Raw genomic sequence first — 20,740 nt, 5'->3', positions numbered from 1 at the left:
GCCAATGACAGACACACAGTAACCTGCTGCCACAAGTGCATGTAAGCATGCAACCTAAATTTGTTCAACCTTTCTGCTAACCTGTTTACACTAAGCAGAAAGTTAACACTTGTTGTTGTTGTTGTTGCTATTGTTAGGTTCATTGTTATTCTTACCTGTTTGTTCCATTAACCTTTTTGAGTTATTTAAATTTAATGATTTTGTTAAAAAAAAAACATGGTACATGATCTCCTACTTTGTCATTTTCTTCTTGCATGGTTAGATTTTTCTAAGCATGTTTTGGCATATTTTTATAGTCTAAAACAACAACAAAAATTGTTTTTCAAGTCCTTTGTGTATTTTGCGGTCTCAAAACTCTGGCCGGTTGATAATACCTAGAATATCTAAATCAACTGGAGGCGGTCGATCACTTTCCTATTTAGCTCCTAAACTCTGGAATAGTCTTCCTAGCATTGTTCAGGAAGCAGACACACTCTGTCAGTTTAAATCTAGACTAAAACACATTGCTCTAACGTAGCATTCACATTACACATTCATGTTTCTATCATTCAAATCCATTAAAGGATTTTTAGGCTTTATAATTTAGGTAAACTGGAACTGGGAACACATATTAGTCTACCTGTCTCCTTATCCAGAGGTTACTAACCAGATCCAGATCAAGATTAAACATTCGCCGTATCCGGTCGGCTAAACCCCGAACACATCTTCCCTTCTTAAGAATGACTTCAGTGCCGCTCTTTGTTCTTTTCTCAGAGAAAAGCTTAACTCCAAGTCTTCCAGAGTCACGGTCAAAGCTGATTTGAAAGACCGCCGCAGTTCGCCAGTTTCTGTGTTTACTAGAAGCACGCAAACACAACTCGGCCGTCATTATGACCCCGCCCGCCGACTCTATACACGATGTGATTGGCCCGGCAAGAGTGAGGGGAATACAGCTCAGAGGGGTATTGAGAGTTCCTAGACGACACTTGCGGGCAGATTAGATTTGCTGCCGCTAGGGTGCGTCTAGATTTCTAGGCTACAAAGATGGTGCACTCGCATCGCATTTCTGAAGGACGAAATTAAATCCTGCCCTACATTTGTTTCATTTCAGAAGCCGTTTCATTCGGACATATGTAACAATAGGGAAGACAAGACGTTTCATGCAGACTTGAAGCGTTTTACGATGTCCCACTGTTTTTTTTTTTTTTAATTGAAATACTGTGGCTGTAAATATTCATGGTTTGAAACTATTAAAAAATTGACAGGCCTGTGCTGCAGATGTTTTGGCCTACAGGTCCTTGTCATGTGACCGAAAACTATGAATACTGCACGCCATGTTATTAGAGTCCCAAGCAGCAAATCTGTAAAATATTGTACATAAATATTAATACAATCTCAAGACATTTGGTGGCAATAATAGTTTTATTTATCAGCTTTGTCCCTGAGGACATTAATCATGTCATTAATTTCCCTACCGTACAGAGGTCTGGGTAATACCACACAGAAGTGGCATTCATTAATTTACAAAGAAATCAAAATGTCAGGAAACTCACATGCTCTAATGTTGTGTTTGTTTTCATGCACAAAAACAATGTGCTGATTGTCATGACAATGGGAAATATTGTAGCGGCATTTTTCAGAAGAAAAGCAGCTTTCAGACTAAAGAAAAGGAGAAAAAGAGGGATATATTGCCAGAATAACATCACTACCTTCATCAGCGATACTGATACAAACTCTCATGCATAACATTACTTGTGGGTTCCCATGAATCAGTTAAGGTTTTTTTACCAACACAAAGTAGTATTAGTTCATGTTTAAACCCCTATGCTGGGAGAATGATAAACACTTGTTTGCATACCGAAAAAGGGCTGTTAGTTTAGACTGCTCCGTTTTAATGGAGCACAACATCATTCATTTTAACAGTAATGTCTGCCACTGCAACAACAACAACTACAACATTAAAAACCTTTTCAGCCAGGAAAGATTTAAAAATGGAGAAGGTATAGATTGAAGACAACAACAGAGTAATTCAATAAAGTTGTGCTTTAGTTCCTTCATACCAGAAGGCTATTCTGGTGCATATATTATGAAAAAGCAAATAATGCATTGAGGAAATGTCATGGTAAAGCATCAAAAACTAATTGTAAAAATGCAGAGGTATGTATCTGTTTTCTCCTTCCATAGAATTTAATTCAACATAACGCATTTACATATCCCAAAAGCCTACCCTATATCATTATATTGAAAAGCATTTAATAACTCAAATGAATCTTATCTTAATAATCCAGATATTCTAATAATCGTATAATTATGTTGATCGGTTTATTGATTTATGTACATGCAGAACTCAAACTTTATGAATGATTTACATTGTGTATGCCACCCAGTAGATGACATTGACCACAGCGAAGGTGAAAGGGAAGACGGCGCGAGCGTAGATGTCGATGGTGTCAGCGTCAATGGGTTTGCATTTGCAGCATTTCTTCTCTTCGCTGCTTTCCTTCTGTGCCCGACGGGATTGAGATCCACGAGCCTCCGTCTCCTCATGCGGGTCTCCAGGAGCGTCAGTGGACCGCTGGGCCCTGCTTTGCCTGTTCGAGATGAGGAGGCCCTGGTTCATGCCGGCCACAGAGAGAGAAAAGAGAACCATGGCCTGCTTTCCATTCTTCACCATGGACTACAAAAGAAGAAGTGCAGGAAAAGGACATTTATGTGTTCATCAAGTCATAGATGGGAATTAGTTTTGAACTCTTTTCGACTCTACACTTGTAAAGTTCAATAGGGCTTTAGTCATATTTAGTGGCCTTGGAATCTATTAAAATTAGGGCTGTCAATTTGAAGGGAGCATATACTCCATCACGTCAGCATATTACAGGCGTGCTCTATAGTTTGCATTGGCATCCTGTACAGTCATGTAGTGTTTTTAAAACGCTAACATTAACATACAAAGCTATCCATGGAACTGCCCCTTCTTATATTTGTGACTTAATCACCCGATACATGCCTTCTCGTTCCCTTCGGTCCGCTGACTCCCTTACACTTCAACAGCCTCCCCATAGATTAAAATCTTTCTCTGTTGCTGCACCCAGGTTATGGAGCGCGCTTCCCATTGCTGTTAGAGAGGCTCACACAATAGCCAGTTTTAAGAAGCTGTTTGTAACAACAACGAGTTTATGAGTTTAATGTCTCGGGGAATAATTAACTCAAAAGGGGTTCAATATTCAATATTCATGAATTTATGAATATAATTTGCCCGTCATTCATTACGTATTAAAAATTTCCCGATAGGGAAAATTGTTTAATTAAATACAAGTAACCCTTTATGAAATTGCTTGAAATTATCCTACTAAGTTCGTCCACCAAATTAGTTATAGACTTTTCAACTCAATTCTCCATAAGGGATCACTGCTTTACGAGCGCATAGGAAACATTAACTTTACTGATCAGGACAAGTTCAATATTTCAAATGGTCATACAGTTTACTTTACTAACATAGTAGCATAAGCAGTTAGGTAACTTAGATCGCAAGTTTCATTGACTTTGTGTATGTGGGAGAACAACAGACCCAACTCATTAAATGTCTTTTCGGAGGTTTAATAAACACAGACTAAAAATAACACTACGATTCACACAGAGAGTACACACTAAATATGCATCAAGAAAGTAGACATGTAGGTATTAACGAAAGAATACATAAAAGAGAATAATGAATAGAATGAAATTAGAGAGAGATAAAAGAGAGAGATGGGGGGGAGAGAGAGATGAGAGAGAGAGATGAGACAAAGCATTTAGAGGTAAAAACACAACTTTCCTTCAGTTCAACCACTACGACCTTCACGGAGCTTGTCCCAACGGGACAATACACACCTTCTTTACAGCAGTTTAAATTTTATAAGAAGAAGAATACTTGCATTTCTTTTGGTTTCGTTTTGGCTTCTCGCTTGTGTGTGTGTGTATATGTCTGCGTCTTAGGTAGTTCTCTCCGAGGTCGGGAGGTGACGTAGTTTTCCTTTAGCGGCGTTTCGGGTCTACCTCCTGAAGTAGCCCGTGGCTAGTAAGTTGATGGAACGAGGAACAAAGGATTGTTGAAGACGGAGTTTCCAGAAGAGTTCCGAGGAGAGTTTCAGAGGTCAAACCGGGAAGAAGTTTCAGAAGCGAAGAGGGGAAGAAGAGAGAAGATTGTGGTCTCCACTGGTCTTTTAAGAGAATTAATCCACGCCCCCTTCTGGCTAATTCACCCAATCCAGAGGGTGAATTCGGTAGCGGGAAAAGTTCTCTTTGTCTCATTTTATGGCCTATTTTGCATGTTCCTGAGGTGTCGTAAAGGGGTGTTGATTTTGTATGGTTTTACTCCCAAGTCGGCTAAACATATTAATGATACATTTCACAATCCCATTTTGTGCATCATTGAGTAAGTCAAAGAAATAGGAATATTTAGATATCAAACACCTTATGGCTGGGAGATATTAAAACAGAGATACAATTTTACACAGGAATACAAGCATTTAAAATGAGCTTACATTGTTTCTATGCCATGACTGAGTAGGCCTGAGTCAAGGAGCATGCATATACACACCAAGCTACCTCGTATACAGTCTAGAATAGTCTTAATTAAAGCTTCATAAGGAATGTGTGTGTGTGTGTGAGTCCTTGTGTATTGACAGGAGCCTTGGCGCCTTTCGGTCTGGGGAATGAAAAAGGGGGGGGAAACAGGGTTCGAGTCGTGTGACCCGATCAGGGCCTGTGTTATTGGACGGGGTCGTAAAACTGCCGAAGTTGTCACTTCCCCCAGACTCTGTGGCGTGGCTCTTAATTTACATGCGGCTAAAAGCTACCCCCCCCCCTTTTTACAATCAACATTGGGTTCCTCTTTGATCCTCATTGTAAGAGACCACAGACGCTACAGTTCCCCCTTTTCATCTGACGAAGTCCGTATGACATCGTCGGATGACAGTTATCGTTTTGGTCGGATGACAGGTGGATCATGAGGGTCAAGTGGCTAGTGGTTTCTTAATTGTTGTTTTTCTTCAGCCTTCGGTTCCTGAGGTTATTCTCGGACAGCCTCCCATCACGATGGATGGATGGTAGGTGAGTCGGGCAGTCGGGAGCAGGTGTTTGTTACGGCTGGGGCGCCAGCTCGATGAGGTCCGTCTCTGCTCCGGGCGTTGTAATTTCCCTCCGGGGTTTCCATCGGAGACCCCCGGACACGGCCGTTGTGAGCTTGGCTGTGGAGGTTCTCATCTGGTTGAATTTTCTGTACAGGAGGAAAGCGATGCCCAGGGTTAGGGTATTGCCGAAGATCATAGAGACACATAGCGCAGTGTCAGCTGCGGTCCAGGTTTGGACCACAGGAGAGTTATTCAGGATGGGTATTCGGGACAATGCTTGGAGGGCTGTATCAAGGGGAGCAATGTCAATGAGCTGGGGCCCCCCTTTCTCAATCCACAATTCTAACTCGGGAGCGAGGGTGAAGTTGCGGTCCTTGAAGAAGGCGGGGATTTCCAGTTCCGACTGGTATTCTTCGCTCGGGAGGTGGTACAAGGCCAAGTCGTCCAGGTGGAGGATGGCTCCTCGTGGTACTTGGACCCACATGCTCTGATCCAGCAGGTTGATACGAGTCGCAGTGTCGTGTTGGTCGTAGATCAGTGTGGCGGTGCGCACGGGAGTGTTGACGAGCCACCTGTCACCTACGATCTCTGCTTGCGTCTCGGTGACTAGGGTACGAGGCGTTGCGTCGGTGGGGCAGCGGGTATTGCTGAGCATAGGTTGCAACCCGCAGATTCCCTCCGTGTTGTCTCGGAGGAAAGGTTTGCTTGGGCAGAGATAATGAATGTCTTTGGTCAGGGTACACATGTGTAGGTTTGGGGCTAGGTACAGCTGTGTGTCGCTGTCATGGTACGCGACTACCTGAGGAGTGCGCACCTTGAGGTGGGTGTTACCTTTCCAAAAGCCTACATTAATAATGTCTTTGAGTCGGTAGATTCGGCTCGACTCGATGATGGGTAAATTAAGGAGGAAACCCATTTCTTTCTGCTCGGGATCCACGTAAAGGGGAATGGCGCTTCCCAACGAGTAGGCCAGGTGTATCTGCAGCGGGTCAGTGGGTGCGTTGATCGCAGATGCCAACACGTTTTGCACCAGGCTTAAGGGTATCAGGTACGGTGGGATTCTACCCATGGCTAAGCTGTCGATGGACGAGCTTATTTCCCGTAACATGTCCGTCATTAAGGCGGTAACTAGCTGTGTTTGGGCAAAGTCATTTTGGAAGACGGTGAATAACTGTTTCATGGAGTTCACGGTCTGGTTCAACAGGACACTGTGGGTGTTTAGAATTACCACAGTTCCTCTCAACGTCTTGCCGATAGTCTGTAGAGCGGCACTCTGTGTGGTGAGTTGCTCTTTGAGCTGTGGAAGTTCAGTTTGGATTTCAGCCACATGTCGTCTTACTGTGGCGATGTTCACTGCGTTGACACTGGACATACCAATGTTAAACAGAGTTCCGACGGCGGCAGCGGCTCCGAGCAGCGCTCCCAGGAACCGTTTGGGTCGGCGGTTGTGTCCACCTAATTCTGCCTGGGTGACGGTCATCTTCTCTAGTTGTTTTAGCATGTGCGTGACATCAGCATCGGCGTGGCGGAGAGAGTCCTCTGTCCAGCGAGCACCGGCCCAGCTGTACTGGGCTACTGCACGGGGGTAGTGTGCGTTGTAGACGTTGCGGGGGTCAAGTCGGACATACACCTTCTGAGTGTGGGTTCGGCAGTTGGTGATCAGAAGTCCAGGTTGCTCTCTCAGTACGATGCCCGAGGCTGGACCCGGTGTGATGATGTCTGGTGGTGGCTGGCCTCTGATTGTCTGGAGGCACAGGAGCAGGATCCACAGTGGCATCCTGTTACAGGCAAGAGAGAGAGAGAGAGAGAGAGGGAGAGAGAGAAAGAGAGAGTGTGTGTCAGTGAGATTTGTCCCAGGTGGGTGGGACAGTCTTCTCGTTTCGGGGACGGCGGTTGTGTTCAGCTTGCATTGGCCCCTAACTGTCTTTCTCTGTTAGTGGCCACATGTCTCTTGATCTGGTTCCTGTGAACCCATTTGAGAACTGGTTCTCTTTGTCCCTGGTTTAGCTGAATCTGGTATGCGACGGGAGAGAGTTTGTTCATAATCTCATGGGGTCCCGTCCAGTGGGGCAGAAATTTCTTTGACAATCGTCGGGAGCCTGTCAAAGGTGGCGGGTTGAAGTTGTAATACCAGACCTTGTTGCCCACCTCCAGTTCTTGGTGTGAGGCTTTGCGGTCGTAGTAGGCTTTCTGACCTTCAGCGCTCTTTTGCAAGTGTTGCTGAGCAAAGGCAAAAGTTGTTTTTAAATGTCTATGGAGCTCATCGAGGTACTGGAATGTGGTGTACGCGGTGACCAGGTTGGAGTCGCCGGGTTGGTACAGCAGGTGTAGTGGCAGAGTCATCTGCCGCCCAGTCATGAGTTCAAAAGGGGATACCCATGTTGATTCCTGCGGGGTGGCTCTGAGGGCCATCAGCACGAGGGGGAGTTTCATATCCCAGTCTTTTTGGTTAGCAGACACGTACTTTCTCAGCATGGCGACTACTGTGCGATTCGATCGTTCAACTTGCCCTGATGCGATTGGATGGTAACTGACGTGCAGTCTAGCCTGTATCCCCAGGCATTTCCAGATTTGTTGCATGATCTCGGCAGTGAAATGGGTGCCTCTGTCTGAGTTGACTTTCAGTGGCAATCCGAACCGTGAGAAAACGTGGTTTAACAGGAGGTATGCTGTGGTCTGGGCGGTGTCGTTGGGTGCTGGTAGACACTCCACCCACTTGGTAAACTGGCATACCACTGTAAGAAAGTACTTGTTGCCTCTTGTGGACCTGGGCAGGGGTCCTACCCAGTCGATTTGTAGGTCTGACCACGGAAACGTGATTCCTCTGCGTTGCAGTGGGGCTCTGTGGTTCGGGTTTGCCGGTTGGAACTGACAGCAAACCAGACACTCTCTGACGTACTCCGCAACATCTTGCTGCATGCCGGGCCAATATGCCACCTGTTTCAGTGTGTCATACGTGGCTCTGGTGCCGTGGTGTCCCGCACATGGTGTGTCGTGGGCGTACATTAGCATCACCCCCCTTTGCGATCGTGGCACCACAAGCCGTGGCGTTGTGCTGCCATCGGGTGCAAACCACAGAATGTCGTCCTGTATACGCATCATGTGTTTGGAGTTGTATAGTTGCTTGAGGCTTGAATCCTCAGAGAGGTCAGAGTCAGAGATAGGGTGGTCGGAGGGGTCAGAGAGGTGGTCGAAAATTGTCTTAATTGCCGTGTCAGAGGCTTGCATGTCCGCGATGTCGTTGTGTGAAATCTGCGGCGTGAGCGCTAGTGACTGTGCGGCGGCCATCGTGGCAGGTGCTGGTCGCTTGCTGCGGGTTAGCACTGCCACGGCGGGGCTGGGTGTGGGGTTTGGAGGTTCCCACATCTCGCCGTGTAGTGCGCCCATCTTTGCGAGGGCATCGGTCTGGTCATTTAAGTCTTTGTCGGGGCCGGGTAGTTTCGAATGGCCTTTGACCTTTTTCCAGTACACCGTCAGTTCATGTGTACTTGTGATGTTGTCACATTCCTGGAACAGGTGTTGGTGCTTGACTGGCTTGTTGTTAGCGGTCTTGAAACCATTTTGTTTCCAGGTTGGAAGGTGGCAAATGAAACTGAGCCTGGCGTAGTTAGAGTCTGAGCAGATGAGTAGTTCTTTGAAGTTATGGGCTGACGCGATCTGACAGGCTATGAGAATGGCTGCTATTTCTGCATATTGCGATGACTGGGGGCCCAGCATGAAGTGTCGTGGTGGGCACGGCTGATCGTTCACCCATAGCACACCTGCACCTGCTTTGAGGGTGCCGTCGTGGTTGTAGGAGCACCCATCGACGTAGGCCGTGGGCATGTCTTGGCACGCGTTCAGTTCAAAGTACCTGTGACAGGTGAGTTGTTGTTGTTGGGGTTCTTGTTCATCAGCGGCAGCTGTAGGCGTGTCATCAGAGCAGTTCTGGCATGCAGCCAGGCCATTACCCAGCGCAGACTTGTGGTTCTGTGCATATCGTGCCTCAACGTTGCGGCCTTGGAGGGCCATCAGCCACGTGGCGATACGTGAATTAGTGACTACGCCATCTCGGATGCGCTGGCTATTGAGGAACATTACGGGCTGGTGGCAAGTCTCTATGATAACCTTCTGTGCCCCAATGTAGTTGGAGAACCGCTGTATGGCCCACACCGTGCAGAACAGAGCTTTTTCACAGTCCGAGAACTTGCACTCCGGTGGGAGGAGCGTTTTGCTGGCATATGCGACCACCTTTTTGTCTTGGTCATGTCGTTGATAAAGGCCAGCACTAAGACAGTGGTCGGAAAACCCGGCTTCCAGGTAGAATTCCTTCTGTGGATCTGGGTAAGCAAGGCATGGGGCTGTGCATAAATGTCTTTTTAGTGCTGCCATGGCATGTTCCTGAGCTTCGGTCCAGACAAACGGTGAGTCTTTCTTTAGCAGGGCTGTGAGCGGTCTGGCAATGTCTGAATAGTTCTCGATGAATTGTCGGGAGTAATTGCATACCCCAAGAAAACTGCGTAGCTTAGAAACATTAGTAGGGGGCTTGATGTTTTGAATGGCATGAATTCGGTTAGATTGAGGTTCAATGCCTTGGGATCCGATGAGCAGGCCAACGTAGTTGACCTTGGTTCGGCACCATTGTCCCTTGTGGAGGGCAATCTTGGCACCGGCTGCGGATAATTGGTTCAAAACATAGTCTATTTCTTTCAGGTGGTCGTCCACCGTGGCGCTCTTCATGAGAACGTCGTCTACGTAGATTAAGTTGCCTCTTACTCTGGCATCCGGGCAGGCTTTGTTAAGGAAGATGTTGAACTCAGCTGGTGAGTTAGCATATCCGAACGGGCACCTGTTGAAGGTGAATTGTCGGTTGCCAAATGTGAAGGCCAGCTTGTGTTGATCTTCTGGATGCACTGGGATGGTCCAGAATCCAGAGGCCACATCAAGTGTAGAGAAGATTGTGGCCCCCCTTATTCGGGGTATTTCTTGTTCCAACTGAGTCATTGGCCACCTTGACAGCGGCACCTGTTGATTCAATCTCCGATAGTCTATTGTTGGGCGCCAAGTGCCGTTGGGTTTGAGCACGGGCCAAATTGGGGCGGAGTAGGTGCTGTTACATGGACGGATGACACCTTTGTCGAGCATGGACTCGATAATCTTCTGCACTGGTTCGTATGAAGCGATTGGGATCTTGTACTGCCTGACAAACGTGGGAGGCGCACCAGGTTGTGTTGGGATGCGCACCGTGTGGAGGTTTGTGAGCCCGCAGTCTAATGAGTCTTTGGCAAAGGATTCTTTAAACTTATAGAGGACTCGTCTGAGTCCCTGACGTTCTGTCTCATTTTGGAGCGCGTTAGCGTCTCGTAGAATTTGTTGCACTTGAGACTCAAAACCAGGGTACGGTTCCTCCCCCTGGGTGTCATCAGTCAGTTTGGTATGGAGGGGTGCAGCTAGTTCATCCGTTTCCATGACAGGCTGTTGGGAGACTGTGTATATTACAAGGTGACTGTCCTCTGTCAGCTCCGTTCGGCAGACCTGGTCTTTGGCCGCCGGCATGACAGATGTTATGGCGATGAACTTGAAGGGTACAGTGAACAGGGTGTTGTCTGTACATTCTGCTGGTATCAGTGCGGGCGGAATGGGCCCAATGATGGGTAACACAAGTTCAAAGTCATGAAAGTCATTGCTGATTAGCCATCCCAGTCGAAAGGCTTTTGGGATGTTGATGTCAGTTGCTGTGCAGTTGTTGAACAGGATGTAAACAATACGAGATGACACTTCAGTGAGGGGTGTGGCTTCAAGTGTGAGTCCGAGTTCCACACATTCGGGTGAGGGTTGGAAGGAACTCAGCGTGTGGTTTAAGGTTTGACCACATCGCATGTTGAGCCGCACAGCGACCCCTTTGGTGTATGCTGGTATTGCAGTTCCTTGTTCACTGACAAGCGTGCAGACTTCAGGGATGGTCTGTCCCGACATGAGATTGTCAAGGCTGATGGGAAAGGGTGGCTGTGACGTTAATGGAGCCCATACCATTTCGTTACATACGTCCACATGAGCCTGGAGGCGAATCAGAATGTCTGCTCCGATGTAAACATCGTGGGGCGGGTCCGGCAGGACCAGAAAATAATGGGTAAGGCACCTGTGGTTCCATTTCAGGTGTAACGCACAGACTCCTTTGGCGGACTCCATAGAGGAGGGGTATGAGTTCAAAGGAAAGCGGGTGCGCTTGCTGGCGTAAAGAGTGTGTGGTGCCTTTTCACTGAGTGACTTGAACAGTGAGAGACTAATGGCTGAGTTATCGGCCCATAGTGCGAGAATAATGTTTGTGGTGGTGATGTCATTCAGCTGTAGGTCATTCATGACCCGGGGGCAGAAGGCATCAGAGTCTTTGGTTAGCTGAAATGTGCAGAGTAGCGAACTTGCACTTGGCTTTGGGGCTGAGGCTGGGTTGTCACAGTGTGCTGCAGGGGGTCCCGTGACCTTTGTGACCTGGCAGTCTGGCTTTGCGGGAGTTCCCGTGACCTCTGTGACTTGACAGTCTTGCTCAGACGATGTGTGTGTCTGAAGGGGCAGAGGGTCACGCACTTGAGCCCAGACTTTCAGCTGTTTGAAGTCCAGTACGGGTTCGAAGCGGTCCAGCAGGTCTTTTCCGATGAGGAAAGGATAAGCGTTCATAGGGGAGACATAGACGGGATGTATCAGGCTCATTGGTCCAATTGTCAGGTGGATGGAAGCTACGTGCTTGAGCTGGATGTCGTTTTGGCTATACGACTGCACATTTAGCTTACAAGTGTGAAGGTTAAGGGTGCGATTTTGCCTCTGTGCTTCAAATCTGAGTCTTTCAAACAGTTGGGCGGATATAAGCGTGAGGTCGGAGCCAGTGTCAACTAGGGCTTCGAGCTTAAATTCCCTTTCCATAGTGATAGTCAGATAGAGTTTTCGAGCCATCCCCTTCTCGATTAGGTTTCCCAGGAGTCTTGGTGTGGGGACCTGTGTGTTGCTTGATAAGCCGTCTGGATACGTGTCAAGTGTCTCATTATGCGTGCAAATAATCAAAACAGCGCTTTCTGGTACGCTGGGCTGCCCCATGATGCTGTCTTGATCAGAGGCTGTTGCTGTCAGCTGTTGTGTGGGTGTGCTGCTGACGTGTGGGGGTGCAAAAGTTAGTTCATTAGTCTGTGGTTGGGGAACAGTGTTCAGGGTGGATGATTCAGTTGCAGGAGGGTCAGGCAGGTTGATTTCAGGTGTCATGTCTAGTCATGCTGTGCCTGGTCCGTCCTTCTTGTCTTCCTTGTGAGGTTTCTGTCGGAGGAACTCTTTCAGGGTTTTTAAGAGCTCTGTAACCTCAGAAGCAGCTGCACTTTCTTTGCCAGACGTGGGTTCAGGTCTGGGCCTGCCATTGTCCCGTCGAGGGTGGCCTCGTCGCTGGCTTTCTGGGCTGGGTGGACCCGGAGGTTCGTTTCGGCTCCGTCTGGGTTGTCGGCCAGCTTCCCAGGTGCCCACCCCCTTTTGGTTGTGAAAGGGGCGAGGCGGTTCCCAGGATCTTTCAGAGCGATCGCTCTGGTACCGTGGCCGGTCGCCATTATGACCACGCTGCCCTCTGCTGGCGTGGAGTGGTTTGGACTCTCTGTTGACGGGTCGGTAACTGTGGTTCTGTTGGGCGCCCTCTAGGGTTAGCTCTGGGTGGTGCTCAGAGACAGGGCAGATGGTGGGCTGTTTTACAGTCTTTTCAGAAATGGTTTTCTGTTTGACATAAGCTTTGTGAGCCAAGTCTCTTAACTGTTGCATGTCCATGCTGCGCGGGCACGCCAGCACCCCCAGGTGGTGACTGATGGTAGGGTGCAGGTTTCGGAGGAAAAGAGTTTTGAAGTTGATGTCCTCCTCCATGCCTGGGTCGTTACGTGCCCCGAAGTAAGCACGTCGCAGTCTGTTATAAAAGTTCTGTGAGGTCTCGAGTCGGGCTTGCTTGAGTTCCATGGCAGTGATGAGCCCCTGGTCTGACTCGGGATCGGAGTACTCACGAATTAGAGCTTGTCGTAGATGCCAGTAGTCCGCTTTGATGGCCTCTGGTTGTCGATCCAGAAAGCTGCGTACGTCCCGATTAGACGTGGCCCTGAGCAGGTACAGTCTGTCCCAGTTGTTCGCGTGAGCGACAGTTTGCAAGTAAAAGTCTATGTCTTTTAAGTATGCGTGGACGTCGTGTCCTCCTGCCGGGTCTGGGCTGAAGGTAGGAATATTTCTGGCCAGCTTGTCAAGGTTCTTTGAGGCTTTGTGGCTGTCGACCTTGACTTCCTGGAAGGGCGTCCTTTCCTCTGCTGCTGACGGGGATTCGTGGAGACTGGCAGGTGATCTTTTACACAGGGGGCTGTCATCCCCCTTCGTAGTTCTTGCTTCTTGGTGCAAAGGTGCGGAGTAATCGGTCAGGGGAAACTCTGTGTTGTGTGTTTCCCCCTTCCGGTCACGTTGCACTTTATATGATTGTCTCAGTTCTCTGTGCACCATGTCAAGTTCATCTTTGAGCTCGTGTCTTTGCTGGATGAGCTCGTCGATCTCGGCTTGTGCCGACTGCAAATGTTTTGCACAGACTTTAGCGTTAATGTCTCTGTCTTTAAGTTCATCATGGGCTCTCTCCAGGAGGGCTTCGCCACGCCGAAGCTTTTCGTCGAGGTTTTTCCTGGCGTCTTTCTCTGACTGTATTCGTCGGTCGGTGTCACGACGGAGCTCCTCCAGGGTCTCTTGAAGTCTTTCTATTTCTTTTCTTTGTTCTTTGTCTGTTTCGTCATCTTTCTCTGTGTCCAGAAGCTGATCTAGACGAAGCTGGGTGAGGGCTTGGTCTCTCCGGGCCTCCTCGGCTTGAAGCTTTAGCGTTGCTGCCTCCTGTTCCAGGTTGGCGTAGCTCCCTTCGCTTAGCCGTGCCTGTGCGATGAGGACGTGGGCGAGGCTTCCGAGGATCTTGGCCACTTCCTTGTTGGAGTAGCTCTGCGTGGGGTCGTGTGTCATCAGCTGGTCTAGCTCTGTGTCCAGTTGTCCCTGGTTCAGCTGCCCCAGACTTCCTTGACTGGTGGCCGTTAGCGCTTCCAGCCATGTCGTTAGGCGGTCCCACGGGACGGCAGGGCTGGGGGCACGGGACATTACTGCGAACGAGAGAAACACAGCACACACACACACACACACAGAGAGAGAGAGCCAATGCAAGCTTGTTCTAAGCTAACGAGCTATCGTACGGATAGCTGGGAATTTTGGCTAACTGATGTAGACAGTTAGATAATTAGACAATTCAGACAATTAGGTGGGCGGTAGCCCTGGTTGTCACTTGGTGAACTGCTGCTCGGTCGTCCCGGGACTATCTAATTCTCCTTGGGGTCTCTTGGTGAACTGAAAGAAACACAAACGTGATAGTCCAACAGTGAGGATAGGAAAGAGCACAGTGGAAACAAATACAAGATGAATTGGTCTGTAATGAAAGGAATGTCAGCATGCGCGCCGGGAGTGTTAGGGAAATTAACAGGCTAAATGCTCAAGATATACTAAATTCGGCTTGTACTATGGGTTGTCCCATTTAGCTCATCCGGGGTGAATTGAGGTCGCTCAAGTGGAAACCCAGCGGTGTGGTTGGCCTTTCAAACGCTTCCAAACACCCACTGCCGTGTCCCCGGTCCCCTGCCACTCTGTGTCGCGTTGCGCCCACTCAAACAGTTTATGACTTTAAACACAACCCGACACACCAGTCCATCAACCGCCAGCCCGCGCAGCAAAATCGGAACGTCCCCAGAACCCTCTTTTTCAAGAGTGGCCCCGCTCAGGCCCCGGTTTAGGGATTAGTCCCAGAGATTGCCTTGCGTGCGTGAGCTGAACTGGTTGACTTCTTTGGAGTGTCGAATTGCTGATGTCGCCACTGCGTGCCACAGCCGCGGACAGAGATACAAGAAACCGAGACTCACACACAGCCGGTGTCGGTTACGTCGGTCGGGCCACCCCCCCCTCTGGAGACCAGCCTGTGACGATTCTCAATGCACCTCGGACGCGTGAGCCCTACAATGGATACACAAAGAGGGTAAACAGGTGGAATTAAAATGAATTAAAAGCTCCCCTGTTCACCGGATCAAAGGCCTTTTGATTGTAGGTGAGAAGGAAGTGGAAGTTTAAATATCAAGAGCAATTTAGCAAAAAGGCAAAAGTTTCTGTCAAGTAGTGATAAAACAAAAAGCACCTTTGATACTGTTTGTAATTACCAGACTGAGCTTTGTTCCCGATGGGAGGGGAAAAGAAAACTTTTGCAGAGAGTGGAGAAAAAAAAAAAAAAATTAATAATAATAAAAAAAAAAAAAATAAAAAAATAAAAAAAAAAATTAATAATAATAATTTTTAATTAAAAATTAATTAAAATTAAAAATTAAGATTAAAAATTGAAAATTAAAATTAAAATAAAGTTATAAATTAAATAAAAAAAAATTGAGATAAGAAATAAAAATTAGAAGTTCAACTTAATTCAAATTAAATTCAAAGCAAGTTTAAATGAAATTTAACTAAGCCTGTAAGGAAAATCAAATAAAAGAAAGCCAATCAAAAATCCTACCCTATAACGATTAATCTCTAAATGGGAGTTATCCAAATAAAAGAATTAATCAGGAAGGGCGTAGGGATTTAGTGTTGCGCTGACTTAACAGGGTATAGCCACACGGTGGCGTCCTTCCTTCCAATTGGACTGTCTGTGACTTAAACCTAATTTCACTTTGGGTTAGAGGAAGTTATGTTTCTTTTTAAACTTCAAATTCGAATAAGGGTGTTTAATCAGCGAGAAAGGAGATTTGGTTGTTGCTAGAAAAATTGTATAAATGAAACTGTGTACAACAGTAAGCAATAAACAATTTATAGGCTCAAACTTATTTTGTTAAGGCAGAATGAAATACGGAGAGTGAAACTATCCGAATTTATCCACACGATGGCGCTATTGCGCCCGCCCTAGACTAGAGTTAGTTAGGCGGAAATGCTCACCAGATGGCTTTGTCTGGTTCTTGAGTCGCCCTCTGGCGGTTTGCAAGCGGCGTTGCAATTTCTGAGTCGCCTTCGCGTTTTGCAAGCGGCGTTGCAATTCTTGAGTCGCCCTCTGGCGGTTTGCAAGCGGCGTTGCAATTTCTGGGTCGCCCTGGCGTTCTTCGCTTTACTGGCTCTTGCAAATCATTTACAAATGACTGGTGCTCTAGATGCACGTAACAAGACGGGTGAATGCAGGAATTTTCCGTCTGCCTATTCACGCATTTTACATGGACTCCAATAGACATTTATCAATATGGCTGACGGTTTTCAGCATCTCTGATTCAAATGTTTTAGGTCTCAAGTCTTTGGTTAGCTAAGCCAGACTTAAACCAGGAGTTATCGTTTATCTTAACGATATAATAATTATTCTGAGGCCCCTTATATTGTACAGGAGAGTCTCGTCCTGTCCCAATCTTCCGCACAGATAGAAACTTTTTGTAGTTCAGATCAAGCGGGATAACGCAACGTACGTGTCTACAGACATCATCAAAATCTCATTATTTTGATGGAACACATAATATATTGCTCGAGTCAAATGTATGGATTTTCTACAATACATTCGTTTGGAAATCACGCAGATAACCCTATTGTGCCTACGGCTGTAGAGTTTTTCGTTTCAAAATTGGATTTTTGTACCGTTCATATTTTTATTAATATAATCCGGCTACTTCAACATTTCTCAGCATCTGTTTATGCCTGGGTTCGCTTTGCGCGGACCGTTCATAATTCACAAAACAAAACGAAACAAAAACGCGCGTGCAGGTTATTAATACTCCAAAAATACACAATGAATAGAATATGAATATCACTCACACATACACAAACGTTTGAAACTTGCCCGCATTTTTCTCCACCATTTAATATGTAACAACAACGAGTTTATGAGTTTAATGTCTCGGGGAATAATTAACTCAAAAGGGGTTCAATATTCAATATTCATGAATTTATGAATATAATTTGCCCGTCATTCATTACGTATTAAAAATTTCCCGATAGGGAAAATTGTTTAATTAAATACAAGTAACCCTTTATGAAATTGCTTGAAATTATCCTACTAAGTTCGTCCACCAAATTAGTTATAGACTTTTCAACTCAATTCTCCATAAGGGATCACTGCTTTACGAGCGCATAGGAAACATTAACTTTACTGATCAGGACAAGTTCAATATTTCAAATGGTCATACAGTTTACTTTACTAACATAGTAGCATAAGCAGTTAGGTAACTTAGATCGCAAGTTTCATTGACTTTGTGTATGTGGGAGAACAACAGACCCAACTCATTAAATGTCTTTTCGGAGGTTTAATAAACACAGACTAAAAATAACACTACGATTCACACAGAGAGTACACACTAAATATGCATCAAGAAAGTAGACATGTAGGTATTAACGAAAGAATACATAAAAGAGAATAATGAATAGAATGAAATTAGAGAGAGATAAAAGAGAGAGATGGGGGGGAGAGAGAGATGAGAGAGAGAGATGAGACAAAGCATTTAGAGGTAAAAACACAACTTTCCTTCAGTTCAACCACTACGACCTTCACGGAGCTTGTCCCAACGGGACAATACACACCTTCTTTACAGCAGTTTAAATTTTATAAGAAGAAGAATACTTGCATTTCTTTTGGTTTCGTTTTGGCTTCTCGCTTGTGTGTGTGTGTATATGTCTGCGTCTTAGGTAGTTCTCTCCGAGGTCGGGAGGTGACGTAGTTTTCCTTTAGCGGCGTTTCGGGTCTACCTCCTGAAGTAGCCCGTGGCTAGTAAGTTGATGGAACGAGGAACAAAGGATTGTTGAAGACGGAGTTTCCAGAAGAGTTCCGAGGAGAGTTTCAGAGGTCAAACCGGGAAGAAGTTTCAGAAGCGAAGAGGGGAAGAAGAGAGAAGATTGTGGTCTCCACTGGTCTTTTAAGAGAATTAATCCACGCCCCCTTCTGGCTAATTCACCCAATCCAGAGGGTGAATTCGGTAGCGGGAAAAGTTCTCTTTGTCTCATTTTATGGCCTATTTTGCATGTTCCTGAGGTGTCGTAAAGGGGTGTTGATTTTGTATGGTTTTACTCCCAAGTCGGCTAAACATATTAATGATACATTTCACAATCCCATTTTGTGCATCATTGAGTAAGTCAAAGAAATAGGAATATTTAGATATCAAACACCTTATGGCTGGGAGATATTAAAACAGAGATACAATTTTACACAGGAATACAAGCATTTAAAATGAGCTTACATTGTTTCTATGCCATGACTGAGTAGGCCTGAGTCAAGGAGCATGCATATACACACCAAGCTACCTCGTATACAGTCTAGAATAGTCTTAATTAAAGCTTCATAAGGAATGTGTGTGTGTGTGTGAGTCCTTGTGTATTGACAGGAGCCTTGGCGCCTTTCGGTCTGGGGAATGAAAAAGGGGGGGGAAACAGGGTTCGAGTCGTGTGACCCGATCAGGGCCTGTGTTATTGGACGGGGTCGTAAAACTGCCGAAGTTGTCACTTCCCCCAGACTCTGTGGCGTGGCTCTTAATTTACATGCGGCTAAAAGCTACCCCCCCCCCCCCTTTTTACAATCAACATTGGGTTCCTCTTTGATCCTCATTGTAAGAGACCACAGACGCTACATGTTGAAAACTCATCTTTTTAAAATTGCTTTTATGGACTGTCAGTGATATTCTGCTGTGTTGTACTGTATTGATTTTGTATTTTTGTTGATTACTTTGTATTGCATTTATTGTAGTTTTTGAATTGTATTTGTTTGTAGCGCTTTGGGTTCTAGAAAAGCTCATTATAAATAAAATGTATTATTATTATATGCAAAATTCACTTTTACATGGTGTTTGAACATATATGTGTTGGCAGTGTGTGTACACAACCACCCTATAATGGTAAAAATCCACCCACTCCTTTATTAAAGGGTTACTTCAGTGATTAGCGATGGCTTTGTATCAGTAGAAACCCTGGAGTATATTCAAATTATTGTGCTTTTCCCCCTCATATCCCCCTGAGACAAGAGATTTATGCATTTTATTTCTGGAAAAATTTCTACCATGACGCAAATTGCCGATATTTGCATCATTGGAGGAATGTTTGGCCAGAGGCTAAAGACTACAGCCAGCAGAGGGAGCCATTTCTAAATGTTTTCAACCCGCACATGGGGGATGGAGATCACACTCACAGCTCAGCTCGCAGCTACAGGCACGCATTTAAATGGACCTATGCTGAGAGCAATGCAAGTGTTTTGACTTCTCAAATTAATTTCTATGAAAGTTAAGCTTCCAAAGGCATGAACTGAAAACGCGACAGACTGAACACACTTTGTGAATTGTATGCCGCGAGTGTGGTTGCGATTACCTCAGCTCTCATCACGAGAGCTCATCAGCTCATGATGTTAAATGTAATCTGACTCCTGCAGCGTTAGTGCTGTGAGACTCACGCGGCGACTCGACCGTTATATTGAACAGACACGTTCAGTATTTAATTGTAGTGTCTTCTTCAACTCAGTCACAGTAATCCAATAGCGGTGGCTTTGGGAATGGCCTCAGTGAAGCATTCTGGGAATTGTAGTCTTTCATCCCAATGAGACAAAAATAAATGTTCTGTCTTTTCTCAGTCTAGAAAGCACCAAATTCAAAAATAATTTCACATTTCTACTACATTAATGACCCAGTTTAAATACAGATTCATCTTCCCAGCGCTGAAGTACCCCTTTAAATCCCCATTAATCAAAAGCAGTGTCTCATTAGCCTGGGAAAACCCAGGCAACTTCCGTCAAATTTAGATTTGCTCTGCAAGTAGTCTGGCAAAGAGCTCATTCAAGCCCATTTCTAATCCATCGAAATCGCGACACCAATCAGAAACGTTGGGGCTTTACACGATGACGGCAGCGACGGTGAAGCAGGATGCCGCCTTGGGACATCACTCGTGCGAATCCGCTATCGCGTCTGTTTTAAGCGATTTAAACATTTCCTTTTTGTTAAAACCCGAGCAAAGAACAACATTCGGCTCCCAGATGTGGATTACACCGGCCACTGTGATGAGGGGGATGAGGAGTGTGATCATACACACACACACACACACACACACACACACCTGGATCTGGCCTTTCTGTGCTTATTTCCTCACACTAGATCTGGTAATCATGTAAATAAATCATTAGCGTAACTATGCTCAAGTCTGAAAATGTTCTAACATATCTGAAATGACACAATATTCCAAAGACTCCTCAATATTATTTTATTTTCAAAATATTGCAAATCGCATTCTAATCACAATACAAATGCCTTACAACAGGGGGAAATTAGATCAGAGCCCGATGTTTTCTGTTCGACCGTCAATCCGAGATGTTTCAGTCGCTCTGAGATGCTAATTAGGGTTTCCTAATTTTGCAAAATTGTTGATGGAGTGGCGGTGGACACCAGCTATTATCAGATTTCTTTTACAACAACAGCAAAAGTCGTCAGAAGCCACTGCAACATCTTCCTCGAAATCACAAACAGAGAATTGCTGTCTCAGATGTTTCTCCGTCGCTCTGCATACGTCATCGTCCATTGGTGACGCCCCTTTGGAAATGATTTGTCTATAAAGCTTTTCCAGACCATAACTCAGTTACTACTGAGAATGCTCTGGTTTTAACCAGGCTAGTG

General features: G+C 45.9%; 1 protein-coding gene across 1 annotated transcript in view; it reads right to left on the bottom strand.

The window, feature by feature from the left end:
• Positions 1-1,382: 1,382 nt before the first annotated feature.
• gabrd (gamma-aminobutyric acid type A receptor subunit delta) overlaps positions 1,383-20,740 on the bottom strand; it is a 41,348-nt gene continuing 21,990 nt past the window's right edge. The window contains exon 9 of the mRNA XM_067412959.1: positions 1,383-2,656. Within this exon, the coding sequence (XP_067269060.1) occupies positions 2,345-2,656 (312 nt within the window). The 3' untranslated portion in view covers positions 1,383-2,344. The remainder of the gene's footprint in view (positions 2,657-20,740) is intronic.

This window comes from Pseudorasbora parva, chromosome 13 (genome assembly GCF_024679245.1).
Source record: "Pseudorasbora parva isolate DD20220531a chromosome 13, ASM2467924v1, whole genome shotgun sequence".
NCBI classification, from domain to species: domain Eukaryota; kingdom Metazoa; phylum Chordata; class Actinopteri; order Cypriniformes; family Gobionidae; genus Pseudorasbora; species Pseudorasbora parva.
The sequence above is the reverse complement of the archived record's forward strand: the minus strand, read 5'-3'. Positions and strand labels throughout refer to the sequence as shown.